This window comes from Cuculus canorus, chromosome 19 (assembly GCF_017976375.1).
Source record: "Cuculus canorus isolate bCucCan1 chromosome 19, bCucCan1.pri, whole genome shotgun sequence".
Classification (NCBI taxonomy): Eukaryota; Metazoa; Chordata; class Aves; order Cuculiformes; family Cuculidae; genus Cuculus; species Cuculus canorus.
The window spans coordinates 5,640,744-5,656,155 of NC_071419.1; the positions used below are offsets into that span (position 1 = coordinate 5,640,744).

At 55.0% G+C, this 15,412-nt stretch overlaps 1 protein-coding gene across 5 annotated transcripts in view; it reads right to left on the reverse strand.

Annotated features, from left to right (window-relative positions):
- Positions 1-268: 268 nt before the first annotated feature.
- ASS1 (argininosuccinate synthase 1) overlaps positions 269-15,412 on the reverse strand; it is a 29,248-nt gene continuing 14,104 nt past the window's right edge. For 2 of the 5 annotated variants that reach the window (XM_054084424.1, XM_054084422.1), the window contains 7 exons: positions 14,702-14,792; positions 12,605-12,689; positions 11,196-11,260; positions 6,565-6,696; positions 2,533-2,689; positions 1,067-1,132; positions 272-552 (listed from right to left, as the gene is read on the reverse strand). In XM_054084424.1, the coding sequence (XP_053940399.1) occupies positions 498-552; positions 1,067-1,132; positions 2,533-2,689; positions 6,565-6,696; positions 11,196-11,260; positions 12,605-12,689; positions 14,702-14,792 (651 nt within the window). In that variant the 3' untranslated portion in view covers positions 272-497. Of the gene's footprint in view, positions 553-1,066; positions 1,133-2,532; positions 2,690-6,564; positions 6,697-11,195; positions 11,261-12,604; positions 12,690-14,701; positions 14,793-15,412 lie in introns of all 5 variants that reach the window. The other 3 variants (XM_054084425.1, XM_054084426.1, XM_054084423.1) reach the window with 2 other exon arrangements.

Here is a 15,412-nt window from a genome sequence, read left to right on the forward strand (position 1 = left end):
CCTTGCTCTTAAAATGCACTAAAACAAAGGACAAAGAGGAAGGTTCAAATCCTCTTAACCCATCCCTGCCACCCAGCTCGCCCCTCCGGATGAGCGCAGTGCGGGGCGACATCCCCTTCTCCCCACCTTCACAACAAGGTACCCACAACCTCCTCCACGTCCTTCAGAGCCACTTAATCCATTACAAATTTCACAAAGCCTGGCTTGGGGAAGCGCTGGGCCAGAAGAGCAAACAAACAAGGCAGGAATAAAGCCCAGCTCTCAATGAGCGAGCCCAGCGCGTGGCTGGGGTTTTATTTCTTTCCCCACTTCTCCTCCAGCCGACCACCTTTTTTTTTTTTTAAATGATTGCATTTCACTTGCTGCCCCATAACAAAGCCATCACCTCCTTCGTGACTCTGCGGAGACGAGTTACAATTACAAATTACCACCACAATTAGTGCTAGTTCTTAGAGAAATCAGAAAGGGGAGCTGAGAGGCTTGGGTGCGATTGATTGCTATTCATTCTGCTTTACGGTGACCTTGCTCTGGAGACGATGATATTCCTTCAGCCTGGAAACCGGATTAGAAAAAAAAAAAATTAATTGTAAATTAACAGTAATAACACACATTTCCTTTCAATTAATTTAAGCAGAATGAGGGGGCGTGAAGAGCAGGCGTTTGTTAAGGCCTGTACAGTTTAATTGTATTTTTTTTTTTTTCCACGAGATAATGTAATTAATTTATCTTAGAGGGGTGGGGGGATATGGCAGATCGGGGAGAACAAAGCAGTTAACAGGCAATGGAAAAATTAAGAGCCCATTATGTAAATGCAGCGTGTTTTACAGCCCTGGAGTCGGGGGGAGCATGGAGAAATAAGTAAAATAATGAGACTGTCTGTCCTGAGGAAGGGTGTAATTAGGTAGGGATGGTGGTGGGGGGACACTGGTTGCACCCCGGTGGTTGGCAGAGGTTAGGGGGAGGTCTTGGTGCACCCCAGAGCCTGAGCGTGAAGGGGGTCGTATCCCCCCAGCCAGGGGCGAACCCTGGGGATGCCGGGGGCTTCTCCCCTGTGCCCCCCACAGACCTCAGTGAGTTGATGTTGATGAAGCCGGTGGCATCAGCAGGCTCGTAGTCTCCTTGCACGTTCATGCTACGGAGAGAAGACACTGTTAGCGGGATGGGGCATCCTAGAGGGGTCTTGGAGCTGCCTTTTGGAAAGGGAGAGGATGCAGAGAACCCCGGAGCTGGCTGCTCCCGGCGGCTGGTGCCCGCTGCTGCCTCTCCTCAGCTGTGAGGGGCTTGGAGCAGAGACGCCAGCCCCGAAAAAGGAGCAGCAGAGCCACGGGATGGCTGTTCCTGGGCTCGTCAGGCCCTACTAGTGACACACGGCCCCAGATTTACCTCCATGGTCCTTCACGTACATCATCATCCTCCCTCCCTGTGCTCTTGCAGGGATGCTCCCCCTGCCCCAGAGCTGTCCCATGCCAGGCAGGGACAGGGGCTTGGGCAGGGGACATTGCTCCGGGGCATGGCACAGGGTCCTGGGCAGGGCAGCGGTGTTGGACTGTGCTGATGGACTTTATGGCCACAGCAGCTGGAGCCTTGGTGCAACCCCGAGAGCATCCCCCTCCCCAAAGCAGCAGCCACCCACCAAATCCCAACTCTGATTCCAACATCCCCAAAACACACGGCTCATTTCCCAGAAACCACAAACCTTAAAGGAGGAAGAGGGGGGAAATAAAGAAGAAAAAAAAAAAGAGAAAGAGTTTACAATGATTTTACCTCCCCTGACGGGCTACAGAAAAACCTCTGCGCTTTTATTTTTGCTCATTCGAGTGGTTCTGACCTGCTCTATAATTACGTTACTTTCTACCTACTGTGCAGAGGCATTTCCACACAGCTCTGCCTCTCACAGCTTTCTCTCGGGTTCCTGTGACGCCGTCACTCAAAGGCTTTCAAACCAGCGATGTAGAAATCAAAAAGAAAAGGAAAATGGTTGGAGACGCAGGGAGAATAAGTGCCCCTGCTTTTCTCTCCCTCTCTCTTTTTCCTCCGTCCCACCCCCCTCCATCCTCCTTTTTTTCCTTCCTTCTTTTTTTTTTTTTTTATACTTTATTCATTTAATCTCTCCAAGTGAGAGCACGAAGCATAATGAAGGGTTGGGACGGATTATTAGGAGCTGTTGATTTTGAGGGGGAGGGAAGGGGGGAAAAAAAGCCAGAGAAGAGAAAGAGAGAAGATAATTTGACATTTACTCCGACTGATCTAAACTCATTCGGGTGTATTTATGGCTTATAAAGTGTTTAGAGAGATTGAAAGGGGTTGAGGGAGGGCTTGGGGGGAGCGAGCAAGCGAGCCAGAGGGAAAACAACGTGAAAAAAGGGGAAAGGCCAGAGGAAAAAAAAGTAATATTGACTTAAAAACATGGCTTGTGCTTTGGCCGGGTGCTTGGCTGGGAGGACAGCATCACCAGTGCCTCTGGGGATGGGATGGAGTGGGGTGGGATGCTCACTGCCATCACTCCCTGCCCACTCCCCAAGCCCCACTCACCTCACCAGCTCCTCGTTGTAGAGTGACCGCGGGGACTCCCTGCCCAGGATGTAGACGTGGCCCTTGAAGACTGAGAGGCGCACGGTGCCCTCCACCGCCTCCTGGGAGCTCCTGATGCAATGCCGGAGGAACTCGCACTCAGGGCTATGCCAGAAGCCTGTGGGCAGGAGGCAGTGTCAGCAGGGACTTGGGGTGTCTGGGGTTCCACGGCGTGCCTGCGATGGGTGGTATCCCCTGGCTAAGCCCTGCAAGGCAGACCTTGGGTAGCTTGTGAAGGAAGGGATGCCATCGCAGGACCAGGTGAGGGAAATGAGCTGCTGGGACACCTGGGTTCAGCTCTGACTCCATGTAAATCCCTTTGTCTTGGTGGCCCTCGGGTTCCCCCCAGAAAGGAGACTGGAACCAGCTGATGGAAAAGCAGCAGCAAGGTTCTCCTTCCAGCTTCTCTGGGTCAGGGCATTCACAGGAATGAAAATCTTTCTTAAGTTATTAGGAAAGTGCCACTCAGACCCCGGCATCTCAGGAGGGTCAGGTGGAGACAGGCACAGATGTCTCAGCAGCCCGGGGTGGGTTTATCTCCCCGGCCCTTCCTTGGGGAGCGAGGCTCCACTTTTCCCTGCCACCATGCTCCCCTGTCACTGCTCACAGTTTGACTTTTTCCTCCACACTCCCAGAGAAAGGGCTGCCAGGAATTGGTGCCAGCACCCTCTCAAAGTTCCATCTCACCGTGACCTCGGCAAGCACCTCTCCCCCTGCCCCAGCTCCGGCTGTCACAGCAGCCGCCCGGCACCCCAAGACCCGGCAGCCGGGCTGAAGCCCAGGCTGGGACCTGGGGTGATGCGCAGTCACACTGTGCCCCCAAAGCGCCTCTTGCAGGAGCAGCTGTTGGCGTTGCCATCCATCGAGGCCACCGCGGGCGCATGGAGGGGCCATGGCCCTGCCCGCCACCGTCATCCCCCCCTCCTGTCCCTAAGCCAGGTAATTAGCCAGGGAGCCCTTGGAAACCTGGGATAAAGCCTGGGAGATGGAGAAGGAGATAGAAGCAGAGAGAGAAAGAGCCCATTCACCACCCTCCGGTCATCCCCAGGTTTTATCTCTCCCATCGCCCTGCCCGCTTGGCCGCACACCGGTGCCCTCTCACCTTTCCCTTCCCAGCTGGGCTCCATGGCTGAAGCCATTAAAGAAACAAACAATTTCTTTTGTTGTTTGGCGGGGCTGTATCCTGCAGCCTTGTCCCTGGGACCTGCATAGCCCTACTCTGAGCCTCAGCATCAAAGCCCTGCAACCTCCCAGCACCAAAACCATCTCCCTGACCCAGACCCACTATGGCACTGCCAGGGGGTTCAGGACTCCTTCCCGACAATCGGTGCAGCCATGCAGGCAGGGACCCCAGCAAAATACATTCCTCTTTTTGGTAAGCACGCTCCAGGTACAACCCTTCAAGCACCAGGATTGATGTAAGGCTGTTACATCCCCATAAAAATAAACCTGAGACACGTTAAAATAATAACCAGCTGCTTAAACCCCACCTCTGACAGCTCCAGGTGCGAGGATGCATCCCCCCTCCCTCCTCGCCCCCCACCGCAGACGCATTCCCCACTGGAAGCGATCCCCCTTAATGACCTTCCTGCCTTGTAACCATGATCCTGCCCTAATCACGGCGTGGGCAGGGGGACAATGGCATTTCCGCACCTGGCCGTACCTGCCGGGATGGGAGCTGGCTTCAAAGCCACCCGTCCACAATGGGATCAGTGGGAACAGGGGAAGATAAACACTAATTCTCCTAAAATCAGGGACTGGTTGCAATAATGAAGTGTTGAAGGAAGGGGAGCTTGAAAGCCTGGCCTCTGGCAGGGAGACCCACGGGTGCTGCTTGCACCCCATTGGGGTTGATCCTTGGGTCTGGGCTCGGCTGCCAGGAAAGCCCAAAGCCAGGGTGAAAATCCACAAGGATTCAGCATCTGGAGGCAGGGGAAAAGCACCCTTCGCCTGGCAGAGCTGGGGAGGGAGAAGCAGGACTATGAATCCCCAAGTGGCCCTTTAAGCTTGTGGCTTCTCAACAAGCAAGTGGTTAGAAATAAACGCACAGGTTTATGCTTAAACTGAAGAAAAAACAGGTCAAAATAAAGCCAGCCCAAACCAAAGTCTAATAAAACCAGCCAGAGGGAGTGAATTAAGGCGGGGGCTGTGGTTCAAGGGGAAGGTAGTTGAGATTTCATCGGACTCTGACGGACCCCTAAAATACAGTTTCATTCTCAAAAGGGTTCGGGCATCAAATGCCAGGAAGACAGAGGAGGGAATGTCCTCAGAGAAGGTGCTGAGGATGAGCACAAGCATCAGAAACTGCAGGGGAGCAGACAGCCTGACCCAGTGCCACCGGATCTGCTGCTCGAGCCCAACTGAGCTCTGCGAGTCAGGTTATTTCCATGGCAGATCCCATGGGAGTCACCCCAGCCCTCACAGTTAGAGAGCAATGTCCACAAAGTGATGGGAGGCTGAGAAATCAGGAAATGTTGTTTGAACGAGGGGCAGGAATTCTCCCGGGTGTGGGGTCTCCAGGGACGGCAGCTCTGATCTGGGCAGGGGAGGAAGAGCCGAGCCATGAGGAGACACCACTGTGCCCGGAGCAGGTGCCCAGGTGTGGGCACCAGGGTTTTGAGCCCACCTATGGCATTTTGGGCTAATCCTGCTTCCTTCCACTTAGCACTACTGACTGAGTCAGGGTTGATCCATGGAGCAGACGGCAGGGCTGTGTCCCAGGGATGCCATTCCCAGCCCCTCCAGGGGCAGCTGCTTCCTTCCAGCTGGCCGTTCCCTGCAGCACCCACCCCAGCAGCACGAGGGGACTGAGCTGAGACCCCTCAAACTCAGTGCATGCGGGAGGCTGAGCAGCCCCGAGTTGGTGCCACTGGGTGCGTCACAAGAGAAAGGGCAAAGATCTTTTCTGTCCGTAACTGGGGGTGCAAGCCAGTGTCCCCATGTCCCATAGAGCTCCCTCCCAGCAGTGCTGTCCTCCTCCAGGCCCCTGGAAGCCCCTCCTGCAGCCCCCGGCGAAGCCACAAGCCGCAGTGCCGCTGTGTGGGCTGCACACCACATAGCACAGCCAGGACCCTCCGTCCCCTCCCACAGCCCCCAGACCCTGGCAGCCAGGGCACAGGGAGACATCCCCTGGCTTCAAACCCCACCGCGGGGACAGCTGTGCCAGGACCTTAGGTGCTTCCATACCCCAGACGTGTGATCCGGTGGGGTGAGGACAGAGAGATGGGGGCGACAGCTGGGGAAAGGCGATGCGAGGAGGACAAAAGGGATGGCGAGTTACAACCTGGGAGACATCCAAGTGTGCTGGATGGGGCAAAGTGTTAGCACTGGGCTGGGAGAGATGCCAGGAGCATCTCCTGCCAGCATTCATGGAAGGCGGCAACACCTCCTGAATCATAGAATCACCAGGTTGGAAATGACCCGCTGGATCATTGAGTCCAACCATTCCTAACGCTCCCTTAAACCATGTCCCTAAGCACTTCATCAAATCGTTCCTGAAACACCTCCAAGGAAGGTGACTCAACCCCCTCCCTGGGCAGCTGTTCCAGTGCCCGATGACTCTTTCTGCGAAGAATTTTTTTCTGATATCCAACCTGAACCTCCCCTGACAGAGCTTCAGGCCATTCCCCCTTGTCCTGTCCTCAGTCACTTGGGAGAAGAGCCCAGCTCCCTCCTCTCCACAACCTCCTTTCAGGCAGTTGTAGAGAGTAATAAGGTCTCCCCTCAGCCTCCTCTTCTCCAGGCTAATGTGAAGGCACCTGAAGGCAGGTGTGAAGCCCCTTCAGGACCAAAGCAGACAGGGTATGGGGTTGAGCTCAGCCCTCGGCAAGAGCAAACTCATCTTTTCCCCCATGAGTAGCCTCAAAACCAACACCTGAATTTTACAGCCCTGAGCACAGGTACCAACAGGACCTACAGCCACCGGTAGCAGGGAAGGAGGATGAGGAGGGCTGAGAGGATGCTGACAGGGCCAGGCAGAAGGACCGTACATACCATTGTACACCAGCTCGGAGAATTTCGAGGCGAGCCCCTGCTTGATTTTCCGTACTTCTCGGTCCATGGTGAAGGCCTCGATATCTAAATGCGCATGGTATAGGATCGTTCCCGCTGGGGTCTCATAGATACCTAGCCATTTTTCCAGGCAGGGGGAAAAGCAGCAAAAGAGAAAGAAACGAATGAGACCAAAACTGTCAGCAAATGACAAAAAATAATGACTTGGCTGACAGAAGGAGTTGTGGTCGAGCGCATTCAGTCCCAGCTTGCTGTAAAATGCATCTGTCATTATATTCATGCTGGGGCCGAGACAGTCCACTCCGCACCTTGCGGAGAAAATTTCTAGATTCCCCTCTTTGAAGAGGCACTCTGACGAGGCTAAATGACAGGGTTTGGGAACCGATCCCCCCACCGATCCATGCCCAACGGTCTTCGGATGAAAACCTGTAATTAAAGGAACGACGCGGGGCACAGGCACGGGGAGCAGAGGGCCTGAAATACCCTCCTCTCCTCTCGGCTGGCGAGAAAGAGCCCTGTGCATCCACTGGGAAGCGATGAGGCTACCTAGGGGCTGGCAGCCCCTTTCCCCAGTCCCTGCCTGCCCACATCATTGCACAAGAGCTAAGGATGGAGTGATGCTTAATTATTTTGGTGATGGGGGCTAACACTGCAGGTGAGCTGCTCCCTTTGTTTCAGCTGCTTGGGGCTTATTTGCTGCGTAATATGTTTATTCGGTGTTTAAATACGTTGGCAGCCTTGCGCTGCTCCGCTCTGGGTTGGGTGCGGGTGAAACACTGAGCTAGTCCGGCAGCCAACAGGCAGTAGCCAGTGCTGTTCCACCAGCACATCCATGTCCCCTGCCCATGGGAATGGTCCCCTCGCAATGCCAGGCATCTGTGCTATGGGAATGGCAAAGGGCGTCCGCATGTTGGGTTTTGCTGGCACACAAAGAATCCCTGTAGGAAACTCTCCCCTCTGAGAGGGATGAGCTCCCAGTCACCCCCAGCCCCGAAAGGGGGAGAAGGGAGTCCACAGGGCTGCCACGGGGCTCAAAGCCACACCAGGCTCTGCCCACTCAGTGCCCTTGGAGAGCAGCTCAAGCACGTCCTGTCCCGAGATGGTCACGGGTCCCATGGGCACAGCATAAGTCCTATCAACCATGACAGACTAAGCTACTTCCATGAAACCTTATTCCTACCAGACTCCCACCAGCTCAGGTGTAGGACAAATCTCCACAGCCACCTCTCTGCAGGGACAACCCTAACCCTAATGATTTCTTGTAGACACTTCTCCTCCGCAGAGAATTGTCCCTTCTTGCACCAGGTCAGCATCCTACAGGATTGGGATGGGTCTCCATCCTAAAGGAGAGCCATTCCCTCCCTCTCAGGCCACCCCCGTGACGTTGCAGCCCTGGTGCTTGGGGGCAGGTCATGGGGTACTCACCAAAAAGCCATCCCCACGAGGCTGCAGGAGGAGACAGCCAAATTAACACCCAAAGCCAGCCGTGCTCGTGGACATGGTGGTGGCACAGAAGGCTGCTTTATGCTCCCTCCAGGTACCAACTGTGAAGCCAAACGTACCACTAACACAATAACCCCCTTTCCTTCCCCTTAAGGAGGCATTAAAGCCAACTTGGGCTAAGCAAAGGTTTGGGTTCACGCCTTGACACTCACCTCCTGCCCATCTGCTTGCACCCCATCCCATCCCATTTGACCTGATGATAGAGGACGGGGGACCGGAGCCTGACAGCCAGGGTGGAGGGGAGCTGACAGCCGCCTTCCCAGCCTTGCCACCGAGGAGACAAGAGACACCTTCAAACTGACACTCGCAGCATCTCCAAGTGTCTATTTTCATCTCCCCGTGTTTACAGGAAAAAGACAGAGGTGTCAGCACTGCAGCCTGGCGAAGCTTCAATCACCCCATAATTACCGCTGGGGAAGGGGGGGACTGGAGCCGGGGGGGGGAAAACATGGGGGGCAGCCAAGGAGACAGCTGCTGCTGCTTAAAATTTTCTAATTTGTAACCTCGGCTGTCAGTTCACCTCCATCGGAGCAATTTTTCCGCGTTGAGTGCGAGCTGTCACTCCCGACAACATCCACGGGATGGGATGGGATGGGATGGGATGGGATGCAGCGGCTTCCCGAGGGGAAGAGGAGGGTGATGCTGCCCATGGGAAAATGCTGCCTAAATTTCTCCCGCTGCTCCAGGGCTGAGGCTGAGCATGGCCTGGTCTAGTTTCATCGCAGGGAAGGGTTTTTCCGCTTTCTTCCTCCATCTGCCCAGCGCATCAAGGGAAGGAAAGGGGAAAAGGAAGGGGAGAGCAAGGCGAGGAAAAGCCTCAGCCAAAGGCAGCGCTCAGCTCTTTTGGAAGCAACCGTCCCCTCCTTCCAGCTTCCTCCCTACTGATTTCATTTACTTCACTTAATTAGCCCCCCTTCGGAGTTAAAAAGATAATTTGATAATGAGGATGTGAAAAGGCGGGAGAGGCAGGGCCGTGCTCCCGCTCGCAGCCAAGAGCCCCCGGCTGAGCCGTGGCCCCCCAGCTGGCTGCAGCACCGCTCCCCGGCACCCCATAATTACCCACCCCTCCTCCCACTAAAACAAATATGGCAAAATTGAGTTAATAGGGCTTAAAAGGCTGGCACAGGCACACTCAGCTCACCCTTCACCCATTAGGCCTTAACGAAGTTCAATTAGGAGCTTAGTAAAAATCAATGCAAATGAATTTTTCCCTTCCCCAACATCCCGGGTCCAGGAGGTGAGGAAGAGGAGGCACCTGGTAGGAGCCTTTGCTGACACTTCCGTGGCCGTAGGGTGTTCTTGCTGTACTGCTGCCTGCTCGTGCCTCAGTTTCCCTTTCAGAGCAGGGTTCCGTGGGGTGAAGGGGCTCATGTGTCATCTTGAGGAACTGCAGAACCCTGCGCTACTGGGATTTAAAGGACCATCTCCTATCACCCGAGAGCTCAGGTCCTGTCTCTTTCCCTGTTGACCATAGCACCATTTAGGGTCCAAAGTGCTCCTGAAGAGCAGTGATGGGGACCCCCCTGAGCTGCCCCGCACCCCAGAACCCTGTGGCGAGGCTCGTGTCGGCAGCACCCTCCTGCTCCAGCCCTCTGCCACCCCAGCTCTCCTGCAGAGCATCTCTTGGCAAGGTTTCTGCTGATCCCAAGGAGCAAAACCGGGACCGCGATCCTGCTCAAAGCAAAGGGAAAAAACCCACCACCAAGGTCTCGTCCCCGAGGCGCGTGCACCCCCCGCTGTCCCCAGAAAGCCTCTGTCCTCCCGCATCTGCCGGCGCACCAACACGGCAGCGATCGCTTGGCGATGTCACACAGGAGACAGACATGACAGTTAAATGGGGTTTAGAGAAATTATTAAATGCTGGAAGGGTCACTAGAGCGTGTCAGCGGCTCTTGAAAAAATAAAACAGATTTTGACAAATTACTCAGCACCCTGCACGCAAACGCGCGGGCTGGTCTGTGCGGTTTGGGGTTGGGGTTTCTTTTTCCCTTCTTTCAGCTTTAATTTGATTATTCAAACACAGCTCAAATGATTTGGGGTTTTGTTTCTCGCTGTTTGCGGCTGACGCTCTCGCAAAGGGGCTGATGCCCTGCGGTGGGGAGGGAAACCGCGGGCTGACTCTTATCAAAACATTTGTTGCCGCTGTGCACAGAGAGCAAGTTTGAAGATCTAATTAGTTATGAACAAGATTTAAAACAAAAGAGTAGGGGTAAGGAGATAAAAAACGATGAAAAGGTCACCTCGTTACTTAGTTCTTAGACCTGAGAGCAGCCTTCCCATTCTGAAAGGGGAAAGCTGGGAAGAGGCTGTTGATCAGGGAGAGCGGGGATAGGACAAGGGGGAATAGTTTTATGCTGAAAGAAGGGAGATTAAAATGAGATTTTAGGAAGAAATGTTTTCCAGTGAGGGTGGGGAGGCCCTGGCCCAGGTTACCCAGGGAAGTGGTGGCTGCCCCATCCCTGGAGGTGCTCAACACCAGGCTGGATGAGGCTTTGAGCAACCTGATCCAGTGGGAGGTGTCCCTGCCCATGGCAGGGGGTGGGACTGGATGGGCTTTGAGGTCCCTTCCAACCCAAACCATTCGGTGATTCTGCATGGGGCAGCTCGCTGCCTCTGGAGATTTCCAACGAAGCTGCCCTAATGGATGATCAATACCAAGAGTCACTGCCTCAAACGTGCATAGATAAATCAAAGAATTTGCTTTAAAAAAGCGTCAGTGACTCGCATTGGCCTTCTGTGCTTTGCACCTGCATTATAGAGCCCTGCGCTCTCTACCACCCGCCATGAGCATTCGCCCACCAGATTGGTGGTTTTCTCCTTGGAGATTGGTCTCACCCGAGTCTCTGGTGGCAGTGGGACCCAGGGCTCATGCAAACCATGGCGCTGGCAGCGAGCGAGCACCTGCCTTCGTTAGAGAGCAATCAGAAGTCCCTGCCATAGAGAAATCTTAATCAAAAGCTGATGGGGAAGGAGCAGTTGAGGGCTGCTGGTGTGACCGGAGCCAGAGCACCCCAGCAACGCTGAGCACCCACCACGTCCCATGAGGTTCTCCCTTTTTTTTTTTGCTGGTTTTAGGGTAGGGATGGCACCACTGGCAGGTGACTGCTCACCTCTGGACTTCATCCCGACGAAGCGGTTCTCCACGATGTCAATGCGTCCAACGCCGTGCTTGCCCCTGGCAAGGAGAAGGGAGGTTGCAGTAGCACCAGCCCGACAGTAGCATCTTGAGGGGGGACAAACCCTAAATGGCAGCATGGTCAACCCCTGAGCAGCATTGGTGACCATCAGTAGTGACCCCTAGATAGGACCAGCAGCAAGGAGGTGGATTTTCTCTCCTTTCCCCCTTCTCTTTGCTGTACCACTGCCTTCCCACCTGTGTTCACTGCTGGGGCTGTCACTGCAGGCAGCGGTTGTACTTGGGCTACTGGAAAATAAACCAGGTGAAGGGACAGGCCACGCTGCAGCTGTATTCCCGATGGCTGAAGTCATTTTAAAACCACTTAATTAACATTTAAAAAGCAAACTACATGGAAAAGTTCATTCCCATTCAGCGCTGGTGGGATAAAGGCAGAGGCACAACGGAGGATGTCCAGGGACTGGGTGGCACCAGGCACAAGGCAGGAACAGCGGGTGCCCCCATGGGTGTTGCCACATTTTTGGGCAAGCTCTTGGGGATGGTTTTGCCCAGTGGAAGTAGAAACTGAGCATGGGATGACACAGGGCAGGAAACCACGCAGGAGCTGTTGCTGTAGAGGCAGGGGGAAGGTCATGGGCTTGACCAGCAAGTCTCCATGCACCAAAAAAGTTGAGTCTCTCCACCTAAAAGGGACACTGAGGCCCCTCTGGAAGGCGAGATGAGGCAATGCCCCACCGGGACACGCTGAAGCTGCAAGCAGGGGCAAAAGGTGCCCTGCAGGCAGAGCAGCCCTCACCCAACTGCACAGCCGGGGCACACGGTAAATGCAGAGGGCTTTAATAAGACTTTTTAGCCCTTCTCATGCACAGGGAGCAGAACCCTAAATACCCCCGTGCTCCTGGCCATGGTGCTCAGCTCCGCTCACCGGCATGAGTGGCACAACTAGGACCCATCCCATCCTTACACTGTTGACCAGCATCCCTGGGCACACTGGGACGTGCTTGCTGCGAACATCCTGCTTCCATCCCACCCTGGAGACCCAGGGACACTGCCCTTGTCCCAGCTGCCAGCCAGAGACAGGGGACCCTTTATCAGGGAATACAGCGATAGGATGAGGGGATCGGTTTGCAGCTTAACGAGGGGAGATTGAGATGAGAAGAAATGTTTTCCTGTGAGGGTGGGGAGGCCCTGGCCCAGGTTGCCCAGAGATGTGGTGGCTGCCCCATCCTTGGAGGTGTTCAAGGCCAGGTTGGATGGCGCTTGGAGCAATAGGATCCAGTAGATACCCCCGCCCATGACAGTGGGGTGGAACTGGATGGGCTTTGAGGTCCCTTCCAACACAAACCGTTCTATGACGCTATTCTATGACACCGTGGTACTTACGCAATGTCATTCAGGTACACGAAGAGCTCCAAGGCTGAGCAACGAGTGGCTCCATCGCCGGTGTTGGTGACCTTCACGGGGACACCTGCGGAGGCAGGGAGGGAGGACGGGCAGGATCAGCCGGTGTCAGGATCCCCCCCAGAACATCACCCCGTAGGCGTTAAATAGATGTGACAGATATGAACTCTAAATAACTTCTTAAAAAGGCATATCCAAGCTGGTGCTGGGGGGAGGCGAGGGGTGGGGGACCCACCTCAGGAGAGAAGCGAAATAAATAAATAAAAAGGGCCATAAAAACGTCCCCTCCCTCCTTTCCCCTCTCCTCTCCCTCTCTCTTTTTTAGGGTCTGTGAAATTGCAACCAGGCCCTTAACTAATTGAATTTCACGCTCGGCAATTGTCTTATGGCACAGCACCTTCTGTCCCACCAGCCCCTGCGGGGGGGGGGGTGGTGACAAATGTCTCCCCCCACCTCCCCAAGCAGCACGGGGAGGGGGGGGTGCTTGGGGGGGGACCCCCACGCCGGGGCACGGCTGCTCGCACACGCACGCACACGCACCCCGCGGCGGGGTGCTCCCCGCCATGAATTAATTATTGCCCCCTTTTATGTGTTGGAGTTTTTTTTAAATTTTATTTTAACTCTTTTTTTTCCCCCCCCTTAATTTTTTTTTTTTTTAAGGGTGTTGGGCAGGAGCGGGGCGGGTAAAGGGGGGGGGGGATGCTGAATAGAAAGAGGCATTTTTCTTTAGCGGTGTGAAATGAGCAATAAATGTATTAGGAAGCTGACAAGGGGGCTGCGGGGCCCACAAAGAAAAGCGGTGCGGAGTTGGAGGCTAATCCCCCCTCCATCTGCCCTCCTCATTACCATTTAACGCACTATCAGTTGCCAATCAGACTCAATGCCTCCCTTTCTAGTCTTTATTATTGAGGCGCCCTGTCTTAGTGATGGGGGCTGTCAGGTCCCCCCCCTCCCCATCCCTCTCTTAAACCCCCTATTTTCCAGGGGTTTATAAACTCAGTTGTAAATTGCTATTAAATGTAACTCGCGGCAATAATGAACCTTAAGCTGCTTCTCGGCGCGGGCCCCCCCTCGGCGCCCTCCCTTCGCCCCAGCTTTTTCTATTCGCATCCTCTGCCGGGGAATTGGCCGGGGGTCCGCTCGGCAGAGAGCCGAAGTTGTCGGGGCTGTTGTTGGCGAAAGCTGCTTAGCCTTTAAAATAGTTAATAATTAGATTAAAACTTCAAATAAATTAACTAGGGGCTGAATGGGATGCTGGAGGAGAGGCTGCTCCTTGGGGGGGGCATCATTAGAATGGAGCAGGGATGCTGGCAGCAGGAGGGGAAGCGGGAGGGGGTGCCTGCTCCAAGCGGAGTCTCCCCAGCGCCGTCTGGGCTCGCTGCCGCTGCCAGGGTGGTGGCGTGGGGATGCCATGGGTGGCAGAGGTGGGAGATGTTGCCCTGTGTCTGCTCTCTGGGTGATAGAATCATAGAGTCGTAGAATAGTTTGAGTTGGAAGGGACCTTAAAGACCATCTAGTTCCAACTCCCCTGCCACGGGCAGGGAGATTCCATTGGATCAGGCTGCCCAAGGCCCATCCAACCCAGCCTTGAACACCTCCAGGGATGGGGCAGCCACCACTTCCTTGGGCAACCAAGGGGATAGCTCTGGGGCTGGGCCCTGCTCCCGGGACGGAATGGGGGTGTCCCAGTCTCCTTCGTGCGAGACTAATAGCTGGCCAGATCCTGATGGAGCATCTCTGCAGCTGTGACACCAGCTGGAGCCACCCAAAGGGCCACCCACGTGCCACCTTGCAGCAGAATGACCTTGTGCCCGCTGCACCTGGGGCAGGGGCTTGGATCCCTCTCCCAGCAATCCCCCAAGATATACCCAGACCCGCTACACACCTCGCAGAGCCCCAGCGTGCTGGAAACACCATCCCGATGCCACGATGTGGCCCGGTGCAACGAGTCGGGGCTCACCCCACCTGCCTCCACCCCGAGATGTTCTGGGCTGCCTGCATCTCCTGGTCCTGGCGGGGGAGTGGGGTTTGGCTTCAAGGGGCAGAGGTGCAAGGCGTTGGCTGCAAGGATGCGCTTACCCCGCTCAAACTCGATCTCCAGCACATCCGGGGTGTTGGGAGAAGTGGCCGGATCACAGGTCTTTGTGTAGAGCCCAGGTGGGGCCTGATTCTGCCAAGAGTGGGAAAGAGAAAAGGGAAAGTCAGTGGCATTGGCACTTCCAGCCCTTCCAGCAGCCCCAAACCAGGTGCGCATCCCTCATCCCAAAGTGTGCATCCCCCCCATCCCAAAAAGTGAGGGGCTGGCACAGCACCAGCGTTTACCGGGGCGCTGGGAACAAAAGGGTTGAAGAAATCAGCCAATTTTTCCCCTCAACTTGATCTCATCTTTTCCTCCGACCCCTCCACAGCTGGAGGCGGGATGGCTGCAGAGAAGCAAGTCAGGCAGGGAAAAGCGGGACGACGGTAGCGAGCGGCAGGGCGGGCACCCGCGTGTCCCTCCATCGCGGCCGGGCTTATTCGGCGTTGACCGAAAAAACTAATGAGGAGCCCTGACCCCAGCAGGTGCTCCAGGCGCACCGGCTCTTTCATGGTGTCCCCGGGGTTAATACACACAGGGGAAAATAGAGGAACAAAGCAAAAACCCATTTCAGAGCACATCAACCTTTATGTATATTATTTTTTTCCTAGATTTATAGGAAGGAGGCATCTTATCTCCGTCAGAGCAGGGCCACTGGAGGCTTGGGTGCCGGGGATGATTTGCCTCAATTGAAGCGCATGCCAGAAGACAGG